The sequence below is a fragment of the Penicillium robsamsonii genome, assembly GCF_028829455.1.
Source record: "Penicillium robsamsonii strain IBT 29466 chromosome Unknown utg000001l_segment0_segment0, whole genome shotgun sequence".
Taxonomy (NCBI): Eukaryota; Fungi; Ascomycota; class Eurotiomycetes; order Eurotiales; family Aspergillaceae; genus Penicillium; species Penicillium robsamsonii.
Window position 1 is genome coordinate 1,519,011 of NW_026643219.1, and position 19,341 is coordinate 1,538,351.

General features: G+C 46.8%; 9 protein-coding genes across 9 annotated transcripts; 3 read left to right on the plus strand and 6 right to left on the minus strand.

Annotated features, from left to right (window-relative positions):
• Positions 1-73: 73 nt before the first annotated feature.
• On the minus strand, positions 74-1,568 carry N7447_000620 (glycoside hydrolase family 7 protein; the record flags this gene model as incomplete). Its single annotated transcript, XM_057224896.1, has 3 exons — positions 74-838; positions 900-1,283; positions 1,353-1,568. The coding sequence occupies 3 exons, from the start codon at positions 1,566-1,568 to the stop codon at positions 74-76; spliced, it is 1,365 nt and encodes a 454-aa protein (XP_057088912.1).
• Positions 1,569-5,140: 3,572 nt separating this feature from the next.
• On the minus strand, positions 5,141-6,781 carry N7447_000621 (putative exo-polygalacturonase; the record flags this gene model as incomplete). Its single annotated transcript, XM_057224897.1, has 6 exons — positions 5,141-5,502; positions 5,577-5,646; positions 5,724-5,965; positions 6,020-6,099; positions 6,184-6,449; positions 6,521-6,781. 6 exons carry the CDS (start codon positions 6,779-6,781, stop codon positions 5,141-5,143), a joined length of 1,281 nt encoding a protein of 426 aa, XP_057088913.1.
• Positions 6,782-8,074: 1,293 nt separating this feature from the next.
• N7447_000622 (uncharacterized protein) lies at positions 8,075-8,393 on the minus strand (the record flags this gene model as incomplete). Its single annotated transcript, XM_057224898.1, has 2 exons — positions 8,075-8,289; positions 8,342-8,393. 2 exons carry the CDS (start codon positions 8,391-8,393, stop codon positions 8,075-8,077), a joined length of 267 nt encoding a protein of 88 aa, XP_057088914.1.
• A 37-nt stretch (positions 8,394-8,430) lies between these two features.
• N7447_000623 (uncharacterized protein) lies at positions 8,431-8,763 on the minus strand (the record flags this gene model as incomplete). The annotated part of the gene is made up of 2 exons (XM_057224899.1): positions 8,600-8,763; positions 8,431-8,546 (listed from the first exon to the last, which is right to left on the minus strand). Exons 1-2 carry the CDS (start codon positions 8,703-8,705, stop codon positions 8,431-8,433), a joined length of 222 nt encoding a protein of 73 aa, XP_057088915.1. The 5' UTR covers positions 8,706-8,763.
• Positions 8,764-9,410: 647 nt separating this feature from the next.
• N7447_000624 (MDR family MFS transporter) lies at positions 9,411-11,117 on the minus strand (the record flags this gene model as incomplete). Its single annotated transcript, XM_057224900.1, has 2 exons — positions 9,411-10,745; positions 10,800-11,117. The coding sequence occupies 2 exons, from the start codon at positions 11,115-11,117 to the stop codon at positions 9,411-9,413; spliced, it is 1,653 nt and encodes a 550-aa protein (XP_057088916.1).
• Positions 11,118-12,763: 1,646 nt separating this feature from the next.
• N7447_000625 (uncharacterized protein) lies at positions 12,764-13,207 on the plus strand (the record flags this gene model as incomplete). Its single annotated transcript, XM_057224901.1, has 2 exons — positions 12,764-12,817; positions 12,926-13,207. The coding sequence occupies 2 exons, from the start codon at positions 12,764-12,766 to the stop codon at positions 13,205-13,207; spliced, it is 336 nt and encodes a 111-aa protein (XP_057088917.1).
• Positions 13,208-14,266: 1,059 nt separating this feature from the next.
• Positions 14,267-15,229, plus strand: N7447_000626 (uncharacterized protein; the record flags this gene model as incomplete). Its single annotated transcript, XM_057224902.1, has 1 exon — positions 14,267-15,229. The coding sequence occupies one exon, from the start codon at positions 14,267-14,269 to the stop codon at positions 15,227-15,229; it is 963 nt and encodes a 320-aa protein (XP_057088918.1).
• A 387-nt stretch (positions 15,230-15,616) lies between these two features.
• Positions 15,617-17,577, minus strand: N7447_000627 (DNA topoisomerase 3; the record flags this gene model as incomplete). Its single annotated transcript, XM_057224903.1, has 6 exons — positions 15,617-16,406; positions 16,456-16,592; positions 16,639-16,937; positions 17,009-17,178; positions 17,231-17,409; positions 17,461-17,577. 6 exons carry the CDS (start codon positions 17,575-17,577, stop codon positions 15,617-15,619), a joined length of 1,692 nt encoding a protein of 563 aa, XP_057088919.1.
• A 505-nt stretch (positions 17,578-18,082) lies between these two features.
• Positions 18,083-19,193, plus strand: N7447_000628 (DUF1295 domain protein; the record flags this gene model as incomplete). The annotated part of the gene is made up of 2 exons (XM_057224904.1): positions 18,083-18,451; positions 18,507-19,193. The coding sequence occupies 2 exons, from the start codon at positions 18,083-18,085 to the stop codon at positions 19,191-19,193; spliced, it is 1,056 nt and encodes a 351-aa protein (XP_057088920.1).
• Positions 19,194-19,341: the final 148 nt, after the last annotated feature.

Sequence of the window (19,341 nt, forward strand, 5' to 3'; positions counted from 1 at the left end):
GGATTTATACTGCACGGAGACCCCGCATTCCAGGTGTAGTTGAGCTTCAGCAAGCGCCTGTCATTTTGACTCTTTAGGAAGCGAAGGTGGAGCCAATGGGGCCGACCTTGATGTTGGAGTAGATCACCTTGGCGGCGGCGGCCTCCTTCTCGACGGTCTCTGGGTCGCCGGAGGTGGTGGCGCATGTGCCGCGGGGAACACCAGGGTCGGAGGGAGAGGCATCAGTGGGGTAGGCCTCGCCGTCCAACCAGAGCATGTTAGAGTGGTGGTCATCCCACAAGCTCATGACAAGAACCATTCCCTGGTCCAAACCCTCGCCCATACCAGCAAGACCACCGTGGGCAGTGAAGCTCTCCTCATCGCCGAAGGCCTTCTTCTGGGCTGCGCAGAAGTCCTCGGTGATCGAGCTACCCTCGACACCGGCGACTTCAGAGGCAGAGTTGGCAATAACCTTTCCGTCCTGGACGTAGATGCGCTTGATCTCGCTGAGGGCGCCGGTGTCGGTGCCGTCGGCGGTGATGAACTGAGTGACCACGGTCATCTTGGACTTGCTGTCGACGGTCATACCGGGACCGAAGAAGGTCTCATTGCCCATGCGGAAGGAGTTGAAGTCGCATCCATCGGGATCACAGGTTCCGGCGTAGCGGGTGGCGGAGTAAGTTCCACCACAGTCGTCGCCCTCGCACATGACCTGCTCGGGGCTGTCGCAAGGGTGGGGGGTGTAAGCAGTGGAGATGCTGTTGGCCTCCCAGATATCCATCTCGGGGCAACAGGCTCCGTGGCCACCAACACCGGCGTTCTTGTCGTTTTCGGCAGGCACCCAATCCTCAACATTGGCCTGTATCGCACATTAGTCATTTCCCCAGAATCTTTTTGCATTGATCATTATAAAAACTCACCAGACCGTTGATGAACTTCAGGTCACGGGGACACTGGGAATCACAGTAGCCAGTTCCGTACTTGGCACCAGCCTTGTTGCCCTCGAATCTGGAGAGGCCACCATCGGCATCCATGGAGACGAAGTACAGAGCTCCGTTGAGTCCGCAGGGAAGCTCGGAAGCGTCGACGTCAAAGGTGAACTCCTGGTTCTTCAGCTTGAACATCTGGTAGGTCTCTTCGTCCTCCATCAGGAACAGACGAGAGCCAACGTTGGCGCCAGTGACGAAGGTCAAAGACAGGGCGTCGCCATCGGTGGTGGCACCGTATGTCTTGACGTAGTCGGCACCGTCCAGGGCACAGTTAGCGGCGCAAGTCTCGTCATCGGGGCAGAGAGTTGCATCCCACTGTTATCAAAAAAAAAAAAAAAAGTCAGTCACCATGAACACTCATCTTCTCGATTCGGGGTTCCTTACCTCGTTGCCGGTGTAGCAGTTGGTGGAACCATCGACGGAGTGGAGCCAGCGCCAGTTGGAATCGATGACAACAGAACCCTTCTGGTCAGCGCAAGAGCCCTCGGCGGTGCACTTTTGCCAGGTAAGAGAGGGATGAGTCTCAGTCTGCAATGTGCCAACTTGCTGAGCACGGGCTGCCGCCGCCAGGGCGGAGAAAAGGAGGGCGCGTTGATACATTGCTGGTGAAGCGAAAGGATTGTTGTCTTGTTATCTTGTTGTCTGGCCTGCAGTTGATGAACAAAAATAATCTCGGGGTGGGAATAGATCTTTATATGTCTTTTTCCCCGCGTCGGATTCCTCCAAGTCATTGTCATGCAAGGCTTAATCAGGGTCCTTTCTGCACAGCATGACCGGTGTGACGGACCGTGAGGCCGTCACCAAATTGGTACGGATGGAGAGTCCACAATCATCGATCTAGAATCAACTTCCATACTGGATGACCTCCTTTGTCGTACATTGATTTGAGGGTGGAGACGGGGCCTGAATCAGGAAGGGAATGATCATCGCTGGATGACCGTTGTGAGAAGTCTCGTCAAGATCCTGACTGATAATGGAGTGGACAAACATGGTTAAGCGGTTTCAGCATCCGTGAAAACGGAGAATCCCCCGGTCCAGTTCTGTCCATTGCTGTATAAGATTCGGGGAGTTTGTTAGTGCAGGGAACCATGCCTACAACTTATGACGCTTTGAGGTATGTTGCCTGTCGATCTTTCAGGGTCGGTCCTGGAAATTTGGCTATAGAATTAAACTATTTTCCACAACATTGAAGGATCATGAGACATTTTGTGGGGTTGAAGGGGTTGGGGCCTGCCAAGAACACCGCTAGATAGAAATGGGCGCCGCGGCGCTCCTCCACTGACATCAAACCGCCAAAAGGCGTTTTGTGTGACGGGTAATCCGCAGGGCGTTAAGCCCAAACACGGAGGATTATTCTGCGGACCTTCCGGGTATACAGCGTTTCAGTTCAAAACCAGGGTGAGGTGAAGGCCCTTGTACCAGCTGTCTAGCAGTTGATATGCATTATTATCTTGATTTATAGATATTTACTTTCTATTTTGACATCGTGCTTGGAACGGTTCTCCATCTGGAAAACATTAATTTGAAACCGAGGCTCTACTCATACATGCTGATCGTTCTCGTAAAAGTTACCAAGCATAAACTAAGCCTCTGCATAAATCGCTCTCGTGTTTGCGCATTTCCAGTCCGAAATAGGCATAACAGGCCGAAAGGTCGTGATCTGATTTGTGGAAACATAGAACATCATAGTGTGCGGGTTATCCCGAAGTATCAGATGTAAGGTAAGATGAAGGACACACACGCTAAGTACTTGGCTACTGTTGATCACATTGCGGGGTCCAGTAAGGACAAATACTTCAGAATGGAGACCCCAGCACGGGCCGGCGTTTCAAGATTCTGTTACCGGATACGTCGCGGCCTATTTCGCGAATTGGGAGTTCAAGGTGTGGCGCCAGTACACAATGTGACCTCTTGTGCAGAATATTACCGACATATGTAATCTTACCAATGGCAAACGTGCAGGATCAACCCCGCATGGCAGTTGCGGTAGTGACAACCCTGAAGCCATTTGGCTTTAAAATGTACTGCCGGTGCTTTCTCATCTTAACTGCCCTCATTAATCCAGGATTGTATGTGGGAAATTCTAATGAGCAATATATCAAGGTTACATTTGTTCAAGTTCGCTACCTGTGCTGCAGATTCCACGAAGCGTAAATTGCCAAATCCGACACGGTAATCTGCCGTCAATATATGAGCCAAGCCTTTTACCTGTGCCTTAATGGAGCCCAAAGAGAGGGCACCCTTCGTGAGTGGACAAATTTCCCCGGATATGGTTATGCGCCTAGCAATTTTGCCACTGCAGTATAATTGAATATGGGGAAACAAGGCACCGGACAGGCTAATGCGCAGAAGAATGCATGAATCTTCAAGTACGACTAGTATGTAGATCGTTTCCTATTGTGATGAGTGTCTTCAGGGCTAAGTTAGCTGTTGGGTTGCTTTAGGCTGAATACCTTCAGGACTACCTAAGTAGGTAGCATCTGTGCTTATATTGATGCGGGGATATGACCGGCGAGGCCGATTGGAACAAGCGCAGCAATATTGAGGATACTTCTAAGTGGTTTAATGAGTTCTAGTCATATCCAACTTCCCCCATGGCGCTACTGGGTAGGGTCTATTGAAGTGAGAGAAACCTATTTTATTTGGTTGAGATAAAATAGAAAGAGGCATGTCAAGAGGATTTTTTCGGAGTATCTATTTAATAAAAAATCATGTATGTATGTATGCCATACCATAAAATCTATATAAAAAAAAACAAAAGAGAAAAAAAGAAACTCCGATGGGGGGATTCGAACCCCCGTTAGTGCTGTGAAAGAGCACAGTGATAACCCCTACACTACATCGGATTGTTGTATGATTTCAGCAATCTAAAATCAATTAAGTCTACAACCCTATTGTTGATCTATTCATTGTTTGCATAGTTGAGTTTCCAAAATTCTACATTTTGGTAGAATACGACAATTCAAGAAAAGGTAATAGCATTTTCCGTACTAATATGACTGTCGTTTCTCTAAATAATTGAAATAGCGATGCTCAACCATTGGTCCTGAGAAAGAGTAGCTGGATATGACAGGAACCACACCGAGGACCAGTGCTCTTCATGTGGAACTCAATACTTGACCAATATCAAATTTGGATTTTTACATAGGGGACACCAGTGTATTATTTGGGGCTCCTGTGTGTGTATGAGGGTGAAAGCTCTCGCCATTTTCGTTTTCATTTTATATGTGCGTATACACAAGCATATATATATATATATATATCCCTCCCTGGGTTATATCAACAAATGTCAAGGTAGAGGGAACATAATACCTAGCACGCTCTCTAACATGCCACGATGGAACTCACTAGTGTCCATACCCGAAAAAGAAAAGGATAAAGCAACCATAAATGGTTATCCATATATACCAGGTCTATCAGTTCACATCGGCTCCGGGCGTGGGCTATCCTCGAGGAAACCCCAGGGATAATATCACCATCCCGAGGGGAAAGTAAAAGCTGTTATATCCTCCCAGGGTTCAACAACCGAAATCACCAAGAGATACACCCTAGCCCACCCTGGTGATGTCCCAGAGAGACATCATGGTTCGTTCTAGTAAATATTTCCTGCGCTATGCATAACAAGAATAGCTGGCCGCCTATGCGGCCGTGTGATGTCCCTACAGCGGTCCTCTTAGGTATCATACTAAGCTGTCCCTCTCTAAGATGTCTCCCCCCCCTCAGTTTCATAGGCAGGTAGACGACGGAAATAAAGCGGGAAGAGGCTCAATTTAAGAAATCGACTAATCTACGTATAACTAAACTAGGACATGTGTAGTGTCGAGGTGGGAAAAAAGACGCCTAGCCTTTTACTTACTTACCCTACACTTGGTATCATTATTGACTTCACAACATGTGCAAATAGATAAATGGAGGTCAAAAATAGGGTGTATAAAAAACAAAAGAGAAAAAAAGAAACTCCGATGGGGGGATTCGAACCCCCGTTAGTGCTGTGAAAGAGCACAGTGATAACCCCTACACTACATCGGATTGTTGTGTTAGTTTCCGCCATGATTCATTACTTATGCTCAAACTGACCAATGTACCTATATATTGCACTTATATTGCGGCGACTGTTCATTGATCCCCTTTGCTATCATGCATACCGGCGATGATCCACTGCCAATAATCCTTCAGCACTCCCCAGTGGAGCTTCCACCCACACAAGGCACCCCAGTACAGTTGAACCCTATCGGATTTGCGACATTCCCACACAAGTACCCACTCGCGACTGTGCCGTTGTCGAGGTGTAGGGTACTGTCAACAATGGTGATGTTGGTACACGGCGCGACCGCACTACACTGGAGACTCGCCAGCCTTGTCGACTCGCTGGTACCGGACAGCCCATCGATCTTTATATTTCGGACCTGAAATTCCGAATTCGTGCAGTTCCCCTCACCCGGTGCACCTGAGAATCGAGTGCACTGAGAGATCGCGAATGCAGCCCCGCGAAGCCCTGTTGTAGTTAGGTTTGTGAGCTTCATTCCAGACGCGACTGGATATGTTAGCACCTCAGTCACTCCCCGATTCAATAGTAGGTGGAACGGGAGTGAACCATCAAATACTTACACCCGAGTCCACCGCCGCCTCCGTTTGGTGGGTAGCCATTCTGGTCGGCAGTCCAGGTTTTGATGTAGAACTAAGGCATATTAGTGTTAGAACCTTATTCCCATGGTTGTCGGGCCTATATATGCTGTTCTTGTTCTAGTCACTTACAGCATGTAATGTGTTGTCATACTCGACGTTCTTGACCGTAATCCGCTCAATCGTTTCGAATTGATCCTTGTACTGCCCAATACTCCCCATCGCAATACCTAGACCATTGTGGAACTTGCTGTTTGTGATAGTTATATCGGTGCTGTTAGCCTTCATGGAAAGGCTGTCGTCACCATTGTAGACGGTCCAGTTATTGAATGTGATATGAGAAGACCGGATGGTATCCGCTCCATCGGTGTTGGCTGTGTCTAGTCAGTACTTTCTAGTACAGGCTGCGTTCTCCCCTGAAGTCTTACAGCTTTGTGCCCAGTTTCCTGTGTTATTGACAAGAATACTGTCCAACAACACGTTGTGAGAGTTAATTATTGACATAGTCCTTTGGGGGTTAGGGTCACGGTTAGCAAGCAAAGACCATCGCGTATATGGGGTGTTCGAGACGAAGGTCCAATTTTTCACATACCACATTTGGCTCCTCAGGAAGGTGAGCCCACGAATGACAGAGTTTGTAAGGTTGTCAAATGTCACAGCGTGCGGCCGGCCAGGGTAGTTGGATGTGTTTGGTTGGTCTCTGATCCACTGATACCAGTAGTCACCGTTACCGTCAAACGTGCCTTTATCATATCCGTTGATGCGAACATTATTACCGCCGATTACCAGAGCTGTTGATTGATTCTGATATCCGACATCCATCGAATTGTCCAGCCAGTATGGGAGGTCAGTGCTCCACTAATACGGGGTAGATCGTTAGCAATCGGGTTTAGATATCAACACAATGCCCAAACAATGGGAAGATGTACCAGAAGCGTTCCGTGGATGTCAATGTCAACATTTTCGAGCCAGGAAATGTTCATGACCGAGTTGACATAGTACGTGGTGGGTTCAAACACGATTCTTCCATTGTGGCCACACTTTCTGAATGCCCTCAGAATTGCCGGGGCATCATTGGTCACATTAGTTCCACCACTCTTGATCACACAACTCTTCTGATGTACTTTGGCTGCCGCAGGACTCAATGATACTATCAGAAGCGACAGAATGATTGGAATCGATAAACACATGGCGAGAGAAGATGTGGACAAAGGAGGAACATGGAAGGCTGTTTAGCTGTCTTTCTATACTTCTTAAGACACTATTCAGTCTACCTCGCCAATTTTCCCTTTCCTCGGTCTATCAGAATCCGACTATAGATATAGATTCGTACTTGTTACCTGTGCCAATCAACCCAACGAGTGATCAACATCACTTTGCTTCGCACGGATATATTTCTTTACCCGAGGAAATAATGTTGCACGAATAAAATGCCGTAAAGCTACGCCATTTAAAGGAAGATATGCACCGTCCTTCTCAGATCGCCTAATATGTCGGTATCATTTAAGCCGAATACATTTGGCCGCGGTAGGATGGAATTGCGGGGATGCTTGGCACTAAGAGACATTTCTCACATCAAAACGATACTAGCATGCATGATAGACAGGTAGATACTATTTATCTCAAAGGTGACTTGGGAGACTGCCATAGGGCAAGTTCCACATGTAACAAGTAATATCACAAGTAGAAATGTGTAGTTCACCTCAAGGCTTGGAAAAAGGCAGGATGAGCTAGCCATCAGGAGATGAGGCCCAGGTATTCAGTCTGGATGAGGGGTAGAGCGATCGATACTCAAAAGGCTGTAGCGCTGTAAAGGTTTTGGGGAGCTTGGTCAACGGGGCTCAAAGGGTATTGGGCCTATGCGCTAGGTTCAAAGAGACATTGCATGACAGCTGAGAGGTCCTTAACCGCGTCTAAGTGGTAGCCCACAAGGACGATGGTGACCGCCCAATTTTATCTCTCCACACATTCTGCATGTCGACCTTCGTCTATGGCAGGTTTTTGTGTCCGTCGCGTCAACCGGGTTTTTCGCCGGCCAAAAGTTAACCAGTCGCCATCAACATTTATACATGTATGTAGTCCCTTAGAATCGTAATTATAAGAAGCCCCATAGTACTACCTAGGTAGCTTAGGAGCTGGTTACTTATAAATAGATATTATCAAGAGGAGAAAGTGTAGAGAATCCAAAACGAATTTGTAATTCCGCATTCGTTTGTAACATCTTGGGCATAGCGTCTGTACTGCGTCGTAAGTATATAACTAGTTAATGATATAACGAGCCTCCTGGTCAGGTCGTGAAACAAAACATAAAAACATTTACATCTTCATGTCCACGTCCATCATGCCTGTAATGGATGGGATGGTATTAATATGAAGTATCTGAGGTGACGGCCGCCGGTGAGAGCCCCAACCAGAATGATTACTCGCCAAACTTGATCGGATAGGCGAAGCACAAGTTTCCATCCCTCCAAGGATGGAGGAAGCTAGCACATTGGCAATAGAAAAAGAAGCGTAAACTCGCTATTCATATCCAAATGATAGAATGTGAAGACCTCCCCGTCGCTGAGCACGCCATATACGGTCCAATCGGACTGCCCGCGTTTCTTCCGGTTGGGTTGTATCATAGCCATATAGGCTAGTAGTTGCTCATGGCCCTTTCCACACAGTTGTTCAGCTTCAATAATGACCACGTGACAAGCTAGATGATCATGTTCTCCAAAAAAAAGCTGTAATCCGCTCTTCAAACACACGTATGTGGCTCGCCTTTGTATAGGACCGGGCCCCAACCCACGGTTGTTTCATGGGCCAGTGTAACAGTAGGTCCGTTTACTAGCAGATTTTATGCGGAGAGGGATCGACAAACAGCGTTTATCAGGAGGTCCAGTTTATAGCGCAGCCTGGTTTCTGTGGGCTTGGCGCGTTTAGTGAAGGTTTCAAAAAACTTGAGGTCACGGACTGATTATAGGTAGTTAGTAGAAATCCAAGGTATAACGAGAGGATTCACTCACAAAAATCTTCCGGGAGGTTGACCTTAACCTTCGGAAATTGCCAAGGCTTATAACCGTCGGTTGATTTCATCAGTCCAAAAACGCAACTGGTGTCATAAATATTCATGCCGGCGGGGTTTAGACATGAGGAATCACCGCGGAGACTTGAGCGATATGCACCATAACTGGCGTAAAGAGAAGAAGAAGAAGAAGAAGAAGAAGAAGAAGAAGAAGAAGAAGAAGAAGCAGCTACTGACTAACGCTTCGACTTCCTACCTAGGTAACATGCGTAATATTCTCTAGCAACATGAAGGTCCCTCTCTAAACAAGTATCTTTTGACCTTCCCTGCAGACTCGAGGGCGATGTGATGGGTCCCTGAGTTCATTTTCTAACCGCCCACCTCAAACCGAGCTTACGCTTAAACGCTTTTTCATATTCTCCATTGATATCCAAGAGAATTTGCACTTGGGTTTGTTCGTGGTACCGTGGGGCTCATCGATAAGAGAGAGATGGTAAGTACTAGATATATAAGAACCTCTACAGGACTGTGCTATAACTTGATTGTTGGGAGTGTACTATTTGATATTGAGATAACTAGAGCAAGAAACACATTTTAACATGTGCTATATGGACAAATAAAGAGGCCCAGAATCTGTAATGAACAACGCTTTCATATCTGTATAAAAAAATCGCTAATTATGCATCATTATTCTAAAAATATCTAAATAGTGATTCGAGCTGCAAGGTGTGATTATCTGCGATACACTCAGGCTCACATCCCAGAGCCCTTCGTCTTCTATATTTTGTTGAATTAATCAGTGCCATCGAAGCCTACTGGCTTGACGACCTAGCCTCCTCATCAGAGACAGTAGCCTGGGGTTTTGGCTTGACACTTCTCCAGCGGATACCGAGTGAAAGGAGGAATGCAACAGCGGCAACACTGGTTGCGACGTAGAAGGTCCTGGTGATCGCATGGTTGTATGCATCTAACACGCCCGGAAGCTGCGCCGCAGAAACCACGCTCCTTGCTTCGGCGGAGCCTGCACTGAGGATGTTCTCTATCTCGTGGCTCTCAAATCCCCAACTCTCCAGTCGCGAGACAAGTTTGTTCTCAAAGATAGCCTCCGCGATGGCGAGGTTCACGGAAGCCCCGAAGAATTGGAAGCATTGCAGTAATGAGGTACCGACAGGAATATCTTCGGGCTTGAGGACTGTTTGTGTCGCAACATAGGGCATTGAGAGAGTCATTCCCACACCAAGACCCTGGAGGACTTGGAATGGGATCCACTGCTGGTGGGGGGTGCTTAGGGAGAAGGTAGAGAAGAGTCCCGTTGCTATGCTCATCAAGCCTGTTCCAAGGAGCATGTAGGGGTTTGGGTATCCAAGGTACTTAAGTGACGCACCTGTTAGGGTTGCAGAGAGGACATCTGACAGCGCTAAAGGGAGGTACATGGCTCCAGATTTTGTTGGCGAGGCATTTTTGATGACCTGGAACCATTCAGGGAGGTAGTAGATCGAGATATAAACAGCACCCATGGCGAAGAACTCGCTGAAACAAGAGAAGAACATCGTGCGCTCACTAATCAGACGTGGAGGAATCATGGCATTATCACCCCTTTGTATTTGCCAGAGAGCAAAGACAAGGCCGAGACCTGCGCCTCCAATGAAGAGACCAATGATAGAAGCACTCTTCCAAGAATGCTCAGTCCCTCCCCATTGAAGAGCCAAAAAGATCATGATAATGGCCGGGGCAAAGAGAGAAGCACCCAGCAAGTCCAAGTTTTGCAGTCTGCGAAGAACCGAAGGAGCTTTCGTCGAGTCGCGCGTAGGCGGTTTGAAGAAGAATACCAATGAGAAGATGGTGACGGCACCGATAGGGAGATTGATCCAAAAACACCACCGCCATGTCATATGCTCCGTGAATGCTCCACCTAATACGGGTCCGATGATGGTGGCAATGCCGAAGGTTGACTGAAGGATTCCAATATAGAAGGGTCGCTCAACCAGCGGGATGGAAACCGCAACAATACAGAAGGCTCCTGTAAAGCACCCTGCTGCCCCAATTCCAGCTATAGCACGCCCAACAATGAGCATAGAGCTATTAACAGCAAGGGCACAGAGCAATGAGCCAAGTTCGAAGACCGCAAGACATCCGAGGAACATGCCCTAATACTGTTAATGGGGGCTTTATCTCTAAGTGGAAGCTTTGGATAATCTTACCTTCATTGCAAAGCTTGCAAAAAGTTTACCTGCGACAGGCTGCAGAGCGCACATCGCAAAGGAGTATGCACTTCCATACCAGCCAATGTCACTGGTGCTGTTGAATTGTGACGTGATCCGGGGAATAGCCGTGGCAATAATGGATGAGTCGAGCGACATGAGGAATATAGAAAGACCAAGTCCAGTTATGACTAGGACTAGTGAGATGCCAGTCAGCTTGTAGTCGCTCGTATCGTCTGCTCGAGAGTCGCCGTCGCCAGCCGACAGGCTGTTTTCCTCGGGAGCGCGTATATCCTCGATAGGATGTTTCTCAGCCATTCTCTGTGGCAGTTGAGTGGACGAGATTGTTGGATTGGGAGAGACAAGCAAATGGAGACAAGAACTACTTATATACATACATAGGTAAGTGAACTGAGTACCCGTGGACCTATGTTTGGTATAGTATCCTCACCCGGCCCGCACTAACCCGCTTTGGGGTTAACACAAGTCCGAAAACAGGCTAGTGCAACTTAATCATCATGACTCATGATGGCTCAAGCGAGCATCATTGGTCCGCAGCATCTACCCGCAATTTATAGTTGCTACAAGCCTCTTTCATTGGCTACTCGTACACTGGACACCGGATCTAGCTGTACATTTTTTGATATTTATCATCAATGATCATTCCCGAGATCACTCACCCACAATTACTCATCCTACATCTACCTAGGCCACTTTCATTTGGGCTGTGATTATCAAAACGCCACTTCTGCGTTTACAGTCATCCAGGTTCCAGACAGTACCAAGCGTCTGATTGTATCTGCGAAGAGAAGTCGATTATCCTGCTGAGATTCCAAGAATCTCTCACCGTTCTGTCTCCTTGGAATACAATTCAAGGAGTGTGCGTAGTACAGGCACAACGAACACGATCGATAGTCACATTCACGTCTTCGAAAAGCGATTTTTGGAGAACCGTCCCTAGCCGTCCTCTGGCTGCATTCAATTGCTCTCTTTGCGAGTTAGAATTATTTGACCTTGAAGCTGTTAGTCATGTCAACTTACACATGACTATAGGGGGAATATGCATTGGCTCAAATTCCGGCGAGTCTATCGGGGCCATTTCTGTGATTTGGCCCGGGGTGGTGTAGACAGGTCTCTTTGAAATGTGCCGAAATGCCTTTGCATGGTCAAAAAATTACAAGGAAACAGAAGCTGGCGGTTGAAGTAGCAATCTTCCAAGGTCGCAGGTTTTTCCTGGTCAATCAATTTAATCCAGCGTGTGGACCGCCGACCCATGAGCTTGGGATTTACTAGGCACTTATTACAAGCCCTGATTGTGTACCAAACATTTGCAGCAGAGACAGACTCTGGCTTGGTGTCCAATCAGTGGATTGATCCCAACATAACTTCCATGCTCTTGACTGTGCCGCCCTTTAGAGTTGGGTTGTGGTTTCCGGCTCGTTCCCACCGAGGTGAGAACATTGATTGAAAGTATGCACTGTCTTAATCAACTTTGAACGATCAAGGTGAACCAAGGCCTTCTTTGTTTTGTTGCTGTTGTTCTCATTCGGCTCTTCAATTATAGTGAGAGTTACATCGCTCGGGCATGCGAATGAGAAGTCTATGGTGGTTGTAGGAGTTGAGGGGCGAATAACGAGTAGAGTCGAGATGGCCGAAGTTTCAAAAGAAAGGAGATGATGACTGGAGAGGAAGAGAAGAGGGAAAGATCAAAGTTGATTAGGAGTTACCCATCTCACTTGAGCAACAACTTTCCTCTTCACCTCTCTTCCATCACACCAACTTTCTTCTATCAGAACACAACCCTCCTCAGATCGAGGCATAATTTGAAATGGCTCTCCCTGATTCCTTACTAGACAGTTACAACTGTCCCGTCTTTTTACGAAACTGCGATGCGTACAGAGAGTACCTTATCAGAGCTGAGGCCTAGGAGATTAAGCTCCCACCTTACACGACCGTAAGTTAACATGAAGAAGAATGAACAGAAACTTTTACTAAATGAGCAGGACTCTGCTGGTCAAGTAACTGTGTATCATGGCGAGGTCTATTGTCGTGTACCGAGTTGCCAACACAAACATATCAGTGCCTTATTCTAAGACTATCCAAGCTTGCTTGTTAACTGTATCCAGGTCCCTATATCTTCCACCACCAAGCTTCGCCAACAACTGATAAGGCATGGCGCTCAGGTTGCGATGAATCCATGGGGTCGGTTGCCAAAAGACCAGAAAGATGTCGCTATTCGGTGGTACAACTCTCTGCTGGAATCCGAAGAGAACGATAATAAGGACAATGATGAGGACAACGATGAGGAAAATGATGAGGACAATGATGAGGACAATGATGAGGACAATGATGAGGACAAGGGAAGCGATGATAACGAGGACGGTGATGAGAATACTGCGCCAAACTAAATGGCAGAGGTTGCCTCTTTTTACATCTCCATCAACAATTTGCATACGCTCTGAACTCATAAGTTTATCATTGAATGAGATGAATAAATTATTCAATTCCGGCATTCACGCATGTAACCTGGAACTTGATCACTAGATTGGTAATGTCTTTGTGGTGCCATGAACAATCTGAGACAATTTCAAGTTCCCTAGTAGTCCTGCCATCAGCACCTCTCTATCTTCCGTAGAATATACACGTTTCATTTATCCTAGGCACCCCCTAGTGAGCATAGACAAATGGAATGTATGGTTGGCTATGCTACCTATGACAAATACGTAAAAACGGCTCTTTGCTTCTACCAAGTTTCATGTTCATTTTCAACTTACAGATGAAGAATATGGCTAACTGCATCATAAAATTCATTCAAAGATTCACCTATGCCTTTGTTGCCAGCTTGACCTAGCATATTACAAGTTAATTAAGATCAATACTCTATAGTATGAATAACAGTATAAATAATGACTAGTGTGATAATAATGCTTTTGTTTGCTCTGAAATTTCCCCGTATCTTCGTAATAGACCTACTCCTTTCACCACGATGAAAGGGATAGCATTTCTAGAAAAGCCATGATTGAATGAAACTGAGTTTAAAGCTGTCTGACAGGTAGGGTCTCTTTGTACAGGTATTGTGAATGATGTTCTTTGTGCCCATTGTGTATTTTTAGACCATTTGATTCAAAAAACATGAGGCCTTAATGTTGAATATGATCAGGTCGCCTGATATCTTTCTAGATAAATCTTATAGCCATGGCAAGAATAAGGGATTTAAGAAGAAGTCCAAAAGGAGAGCCTAATAAAAGCCCAAACGGACCAAACAAAGAAGTGTACATAATGTAGCCCTCAAACAATCACCCCGAAAACAATGTTTATTCAAGTTTGAATACACACAGTGAATTGAACAAAGAGTTGCCTATTCATTGTTTTATCTTGATCTTATATTTAAGCTCCCAAGACACCGAGAAAGACGGAGATTCCCTCTTGAATCTTTTGAATCTCACTGATCTGATACAAAGACCATGATGTTCGACCAACTGGTGCCAGGAATCATTTTTGTCGGCCTCAGTAGCATTGGCCTCTGGCATTCTATTCCGTTGACCGGGGTCACTCCTTCCAATTCCTTTTTCTGGCGCAGTCTCAGCTCCTTGGAAATTGCCTATTCCATTCACGAACTGCGCAAAGTTCACCCTTTAGTCTTCCCCCATGATGACGCAACCTCAGCATACGACCTTCTCCAGCAACTTTCACTCCATGCTCAACAGTACGAAAATGCCAGGCTGGCCCTGGAACAATCGGCTGAAGCAGCATCACTGCAAATCAACATCCCAGGAGTTACAGCGTCCATGTTCGATCCGAGTTCCACAGCAATGCCAAAATCGGTCTATGTGAACGACGGTTCGGCAACCGAGCTTCGTTCCGAGGAGCTGCAGCAGTCCAACCCAGACCAAAATAACACGCTGTATTTCACTATCGTGACTGCGCTCGTTTTGATTACTCTCATGTTTCAAATTATGGGTTTTGTGACGGCAAGCAACATCAAGTACGACATCGAGCACTTGAAATACAATTGTTTCGGCCGAATGAGGGCCGTGCAAGAACAATTCGGCATATTGATGTTGGAGATCCAACAGTTTCGAAGAGAAAATGAACAAGTACGGCCTGTTTTCGTTCACCTGGCGGAATCAATCCGAAATGCCTCGGACGACCTTCAACATTGTTTGCTGCATCTTGTTGGTATGATGGAAAACAAATACACGTCTGGTATAATAGACCTAGACGCCAAGCTAGAGAAGGTTAGTGAACAACACCAGGGTCTCATGAAAAATACTGAAAGTTTCCCTCATATTCCGAGACAGTTGGCCTGGCTTAACATACTGCTGGCGAAAACCATGTACCCCGACACCGAATTACCTGACGAATTGCGCGTGGAACAGCCCGATTTTGATTTGAACATAGGCCCTACCGAGAGAGTCGGCTTGGCTTAACCTACTACTGGCAAAAGCCATGTTCACCGACATACCTGACGAACTATGCGCGAACCAGCCGAGTTTGATTTGAACAAAAGCCCTACCAACGACCGGATCAATGGAGCTTCCAAATGCAACACAGCGGAGAGACCCCACGGAATTCACACTTTGGATTGAGCTGTCGGCCTTAGGAATGGAAAAGGAGGCTTAGTTTAGCACAATGGCCAGGGTTTGACCCTAAGATATGGGAAGATTTTAATTTCGTATCTGTATAATAGGGAATTTTATGACTTGTTTCTCTTCTTTTTCTTTAAATGTTTGAAAGATTTAACTATTGGTCAGTGGCTTAAAAACAATCGATTGAATAATTAATTCTAGATGATGCCTTTTCTAAGTGACTAACAATCATGATGCATTTTCTTCAACAAGATACTTGCGACAGGCAGATTTTAGCATGTTGATGCGCCTCTGTGTATGAATGAAGACTTCTCGGTACATGTCTAGACTCTGCTGGACGACCTCCTGTCGAGTCTTGGTGCCTGAGCAGATCTGCAGCATGTTCAATTCCATTTCCTTGCGAAGGAACGGCTTGCTGAGAGACACACTGTTAGGGAGACCCTCAACAACATTGTCATACCCTTCCACAAGGGCAACACCTAAACGGGTTGGAATAAACTCTTGCACTGAGCTGCGGCCACTGCCTCGTTGGTTTATGGCGACGTATTCACGTTCTTTGATTTTGGCAATGTGCTCCGCCATCGTGGCATCTGTACCAATCCCGTTGGCATCCATCAGGCCAATAAGCTCGGGCTCAGTCAGATAGTTCGGAGCAGTTGTTTTGCCTTCGAAAATATTGGCTTCTGTGGGCTCAAAGAGCTCCCCAATCTCAAACTTGGGAAGTTGCTGACTGCTTTCCCACTTATCGTAGACGTATACATCCAAGTAATTTCTCTCCAACACGACAAGACCATTGGCATGGAAGGATTCGTCACCATATTGAATCTCAATCGCTGTGCTTTGGCCCTTCGCATCATCAGAACAGCAGGCGAGGAATCGACGAGCAACAAATTCATAGACCTTCTTTTCATTGGCATTCAATGAATTTGGTGAGACCCAACTGACAGGATGAATGGGTGGATGGGCCTTGTCATTGTGGCGGCCAGAGCGGGGAGTCCTGAACTTGCCATCAATAAGTCTAGATAGGAATTAGTTTTGTATATGGAAGGCAAGTCCAGTAAGCTTACTCTCGAGCGTATTGGCCCCATGAGTTGTCGGGGTATTGCTTTTCGATCAATTTCTTCAGGTCGATTGCTTTGTCAAACTGGTCTGTTTCGGTTCTGGGATAGCTGATGAACCCCTTAGTGTAAAGTCCTTCTGCTACCTTTGAGCTTGTTAGATATAATCCAATATGAGAGTGGTTTCCCTACCTTCATGATAGTCTGACTGTCCAAACGAAGAAATCGACTGCCCATCATCTGTAGGTCTACCGTGGTCAAGGGCAACGGTCGCCATTTGCTTGTAGGCTTCTGGTTCACTTTTGTGACTTTGGCTTGTTTTGCAACCAAACACCGCTCTAACATCATTGTCACGACTGCTCGATCAAATAGATGTACCCGCTTCCAGAGAAAGTTGACCTTCTTGCCTTCACGGCTGAGTATGACCTTGATGCCCCAAAATGTTTCTGGTTTGAAATTTTTGACTCTCAAGTATCGGTCGACAACGAATCCTAAAGTAGGAAATTGGCAAGATCCTAACTTGTTAATGTTTTTCTTGTATCTATAATGATTGACAGCTTACCATAGCTAATGATTTTTTCCTTCAAGGCTGCCACCACTGTTTGTAGTTGTAGAGTCTGTAGGCGGGTGAATGCAGCGCCGATTCGAAGATCCAGCTCGATTCGAGCGGCTACAGCACTAGCCTGATATTCGTCGAGATTGACTGGCTCTAGAGCAGCCCGACGAACATGTCTATATCTTCAGATCAGTTTGAGTAGACACTAAAACAGTCAACATTACTTACGCGCTTTCTGTGTTGCTGAACTTGGCTCGCTTAACTTCGATCCGAGCATTTCCTGCTTTTGCCTGGTTACGGACCTCAGAACCAATATGCTCGCCTTCGCGATCACAATCAGTCCAAATAAATAGGGCTTTGGAATACTTGGCTTGGTCCCGGATATTATCCGCAATTGGTAGCTTGTCCTAGTGAAGACGTTAGCATGCAGGCAAGATAGCTGAGGAGTATTTGCCCACCTTATCAACAGTCTCTTGCACAGGAGCCTCAAATAGTACCCCTGGAGGACATGACTGCCAGCCTTTGTACTGGCGATCAAAGTCCAGGCCAGTTAGATGGCCCACTACGCTGGTCATGGTGACCGAGCAGTTGCCCCAGGCACCACCAAAATCGAAATCAAATTCATAGTTTTTCACATATTGATTCCCACGAATCGCACGCTAGGTTCTATGTTAGCTGGATCATCAGAATTATTCAAAAGGGAACCCACTGTTTGAAAAGAACCTCCCGATAAGTGAGTGGCCACTGTGCGAGCAATGGCAGGTTTCTCAGCCACACATAGAATTTTACGAGCCATGATCGAGCCCCGATCTTGATCACATGGGGTTCATAGTGGTGGTGGCCTTGAATGTCATGTCGATCACATCTTGTTCTGGAATGATTCGGGCGCGAAGAGATTCGATGCCTGAGACGCGCTGTGGTGCCTGAGGCACATAATACTTTGGAACACGCTATTCCCATCTAGGAACGCTATTCCCAATGGGTAAATCTACCCGTCCATCTCCACAGCAAACACTGCCAAAGGTTTTGTTTGTCTTTTCTCCCGTGGCCTTTTGACGATATATAGTACGGAGCACAGCAATGGCATCTCTACCACTTCCTCGTGTGGAGTCCCTTTTGGATTATACCTCATTTGAGCTCACCGTTTCCCCTTACTTGTCTCAGCTGCAATGGCTGCCCGACAGTTTGCGCGAAGCTGGTAGCGATGTGTATAGCTTGCGAGCCGTCTATCTAGCTACCAACCCCTTCGTCTCTGCGCTTGCGCTCTGTGGAGTCCTGGCTGGTCTATTTTTCATCGCGGCCGAGATCAACCGAAACTGGTCACAAGTAGACCGGTTTTGGAGCATTCTCCCTGCGCTGTATAATGTGCATTTCGCCCTCTGGGCTCGTTTGTCCGGCATCCAGACCCAGACTGTGGATACAATCGCTGTCATCAGTGTTCTCTGGAGTGTGAGTTGGCTCTACATCCGAGTTTTGACATATGCTGACTCGAGTTATGGGATAGGTTCGCTTGACTTTCAACTACTGGCGCAAAGGAGGCTATTCGATCGGCTCGGAAGATTACCGCTGGGAGATCGTGCGCTCTAAAGTGAACAATAGCTTCTTGTTCATGCTCCTCAACCTCGGATTCATTGCAATCGCTCAGTCGCTGTTGCTCCTTTTCATCACCGCTCCGACCTACATCTTTGTTGTCGCCGCATACAACCAAGGAACCGAGGTCTTTGGCCTTCCCGACTTGGCCTTCTCCCGTGCTGCGTTTTTCTTTATCATTATTGAATTCTTCGCCGACGGGCAGCAGTGGAAGTTCCAGTCTGCTAAGAAGGAGTACCAAACCAACGCGCGCATTCCCGAGCCCTACAAGGACCAGTTCTCCGCCGAAGATCTTGAGCGGGGCTTTGTTGTCAGCGGCCTCTGGTCTTGGTCGCGACACCCCAATTTCGTTGCCGAGCAGGCCTTTTGGTTGACCATGTATGCGTGGTCCTGTTACCGCACCGAGACTTACTTCAACTGGGCCGGTCTGGGCGTTTTGGGATACCTTGCTGTCTTCCAGTGTAGCGTGCGTATAACCGAGGCTATCACCGCTGGCAAGTACCCCGAATACAGCGACTACCAGGCTCGCGTTGGCAGGTTTATCCCTCGCCTATCCGTCAAGGCGAAGAAGACCAAGAAGGCTAGCAAGAAGAGCACTTGATTTGTGGGTTGATATATAAGCAGATGAAGGAATATATACCAGATGGGTGGACATGTTTTTTTGTGATTTTATACGTTTTCTTGGGACCTCTGAAATCTATCGATTTTGACAAATTGCACACAATTTTCTAATTTTTCCAGGCACTAAT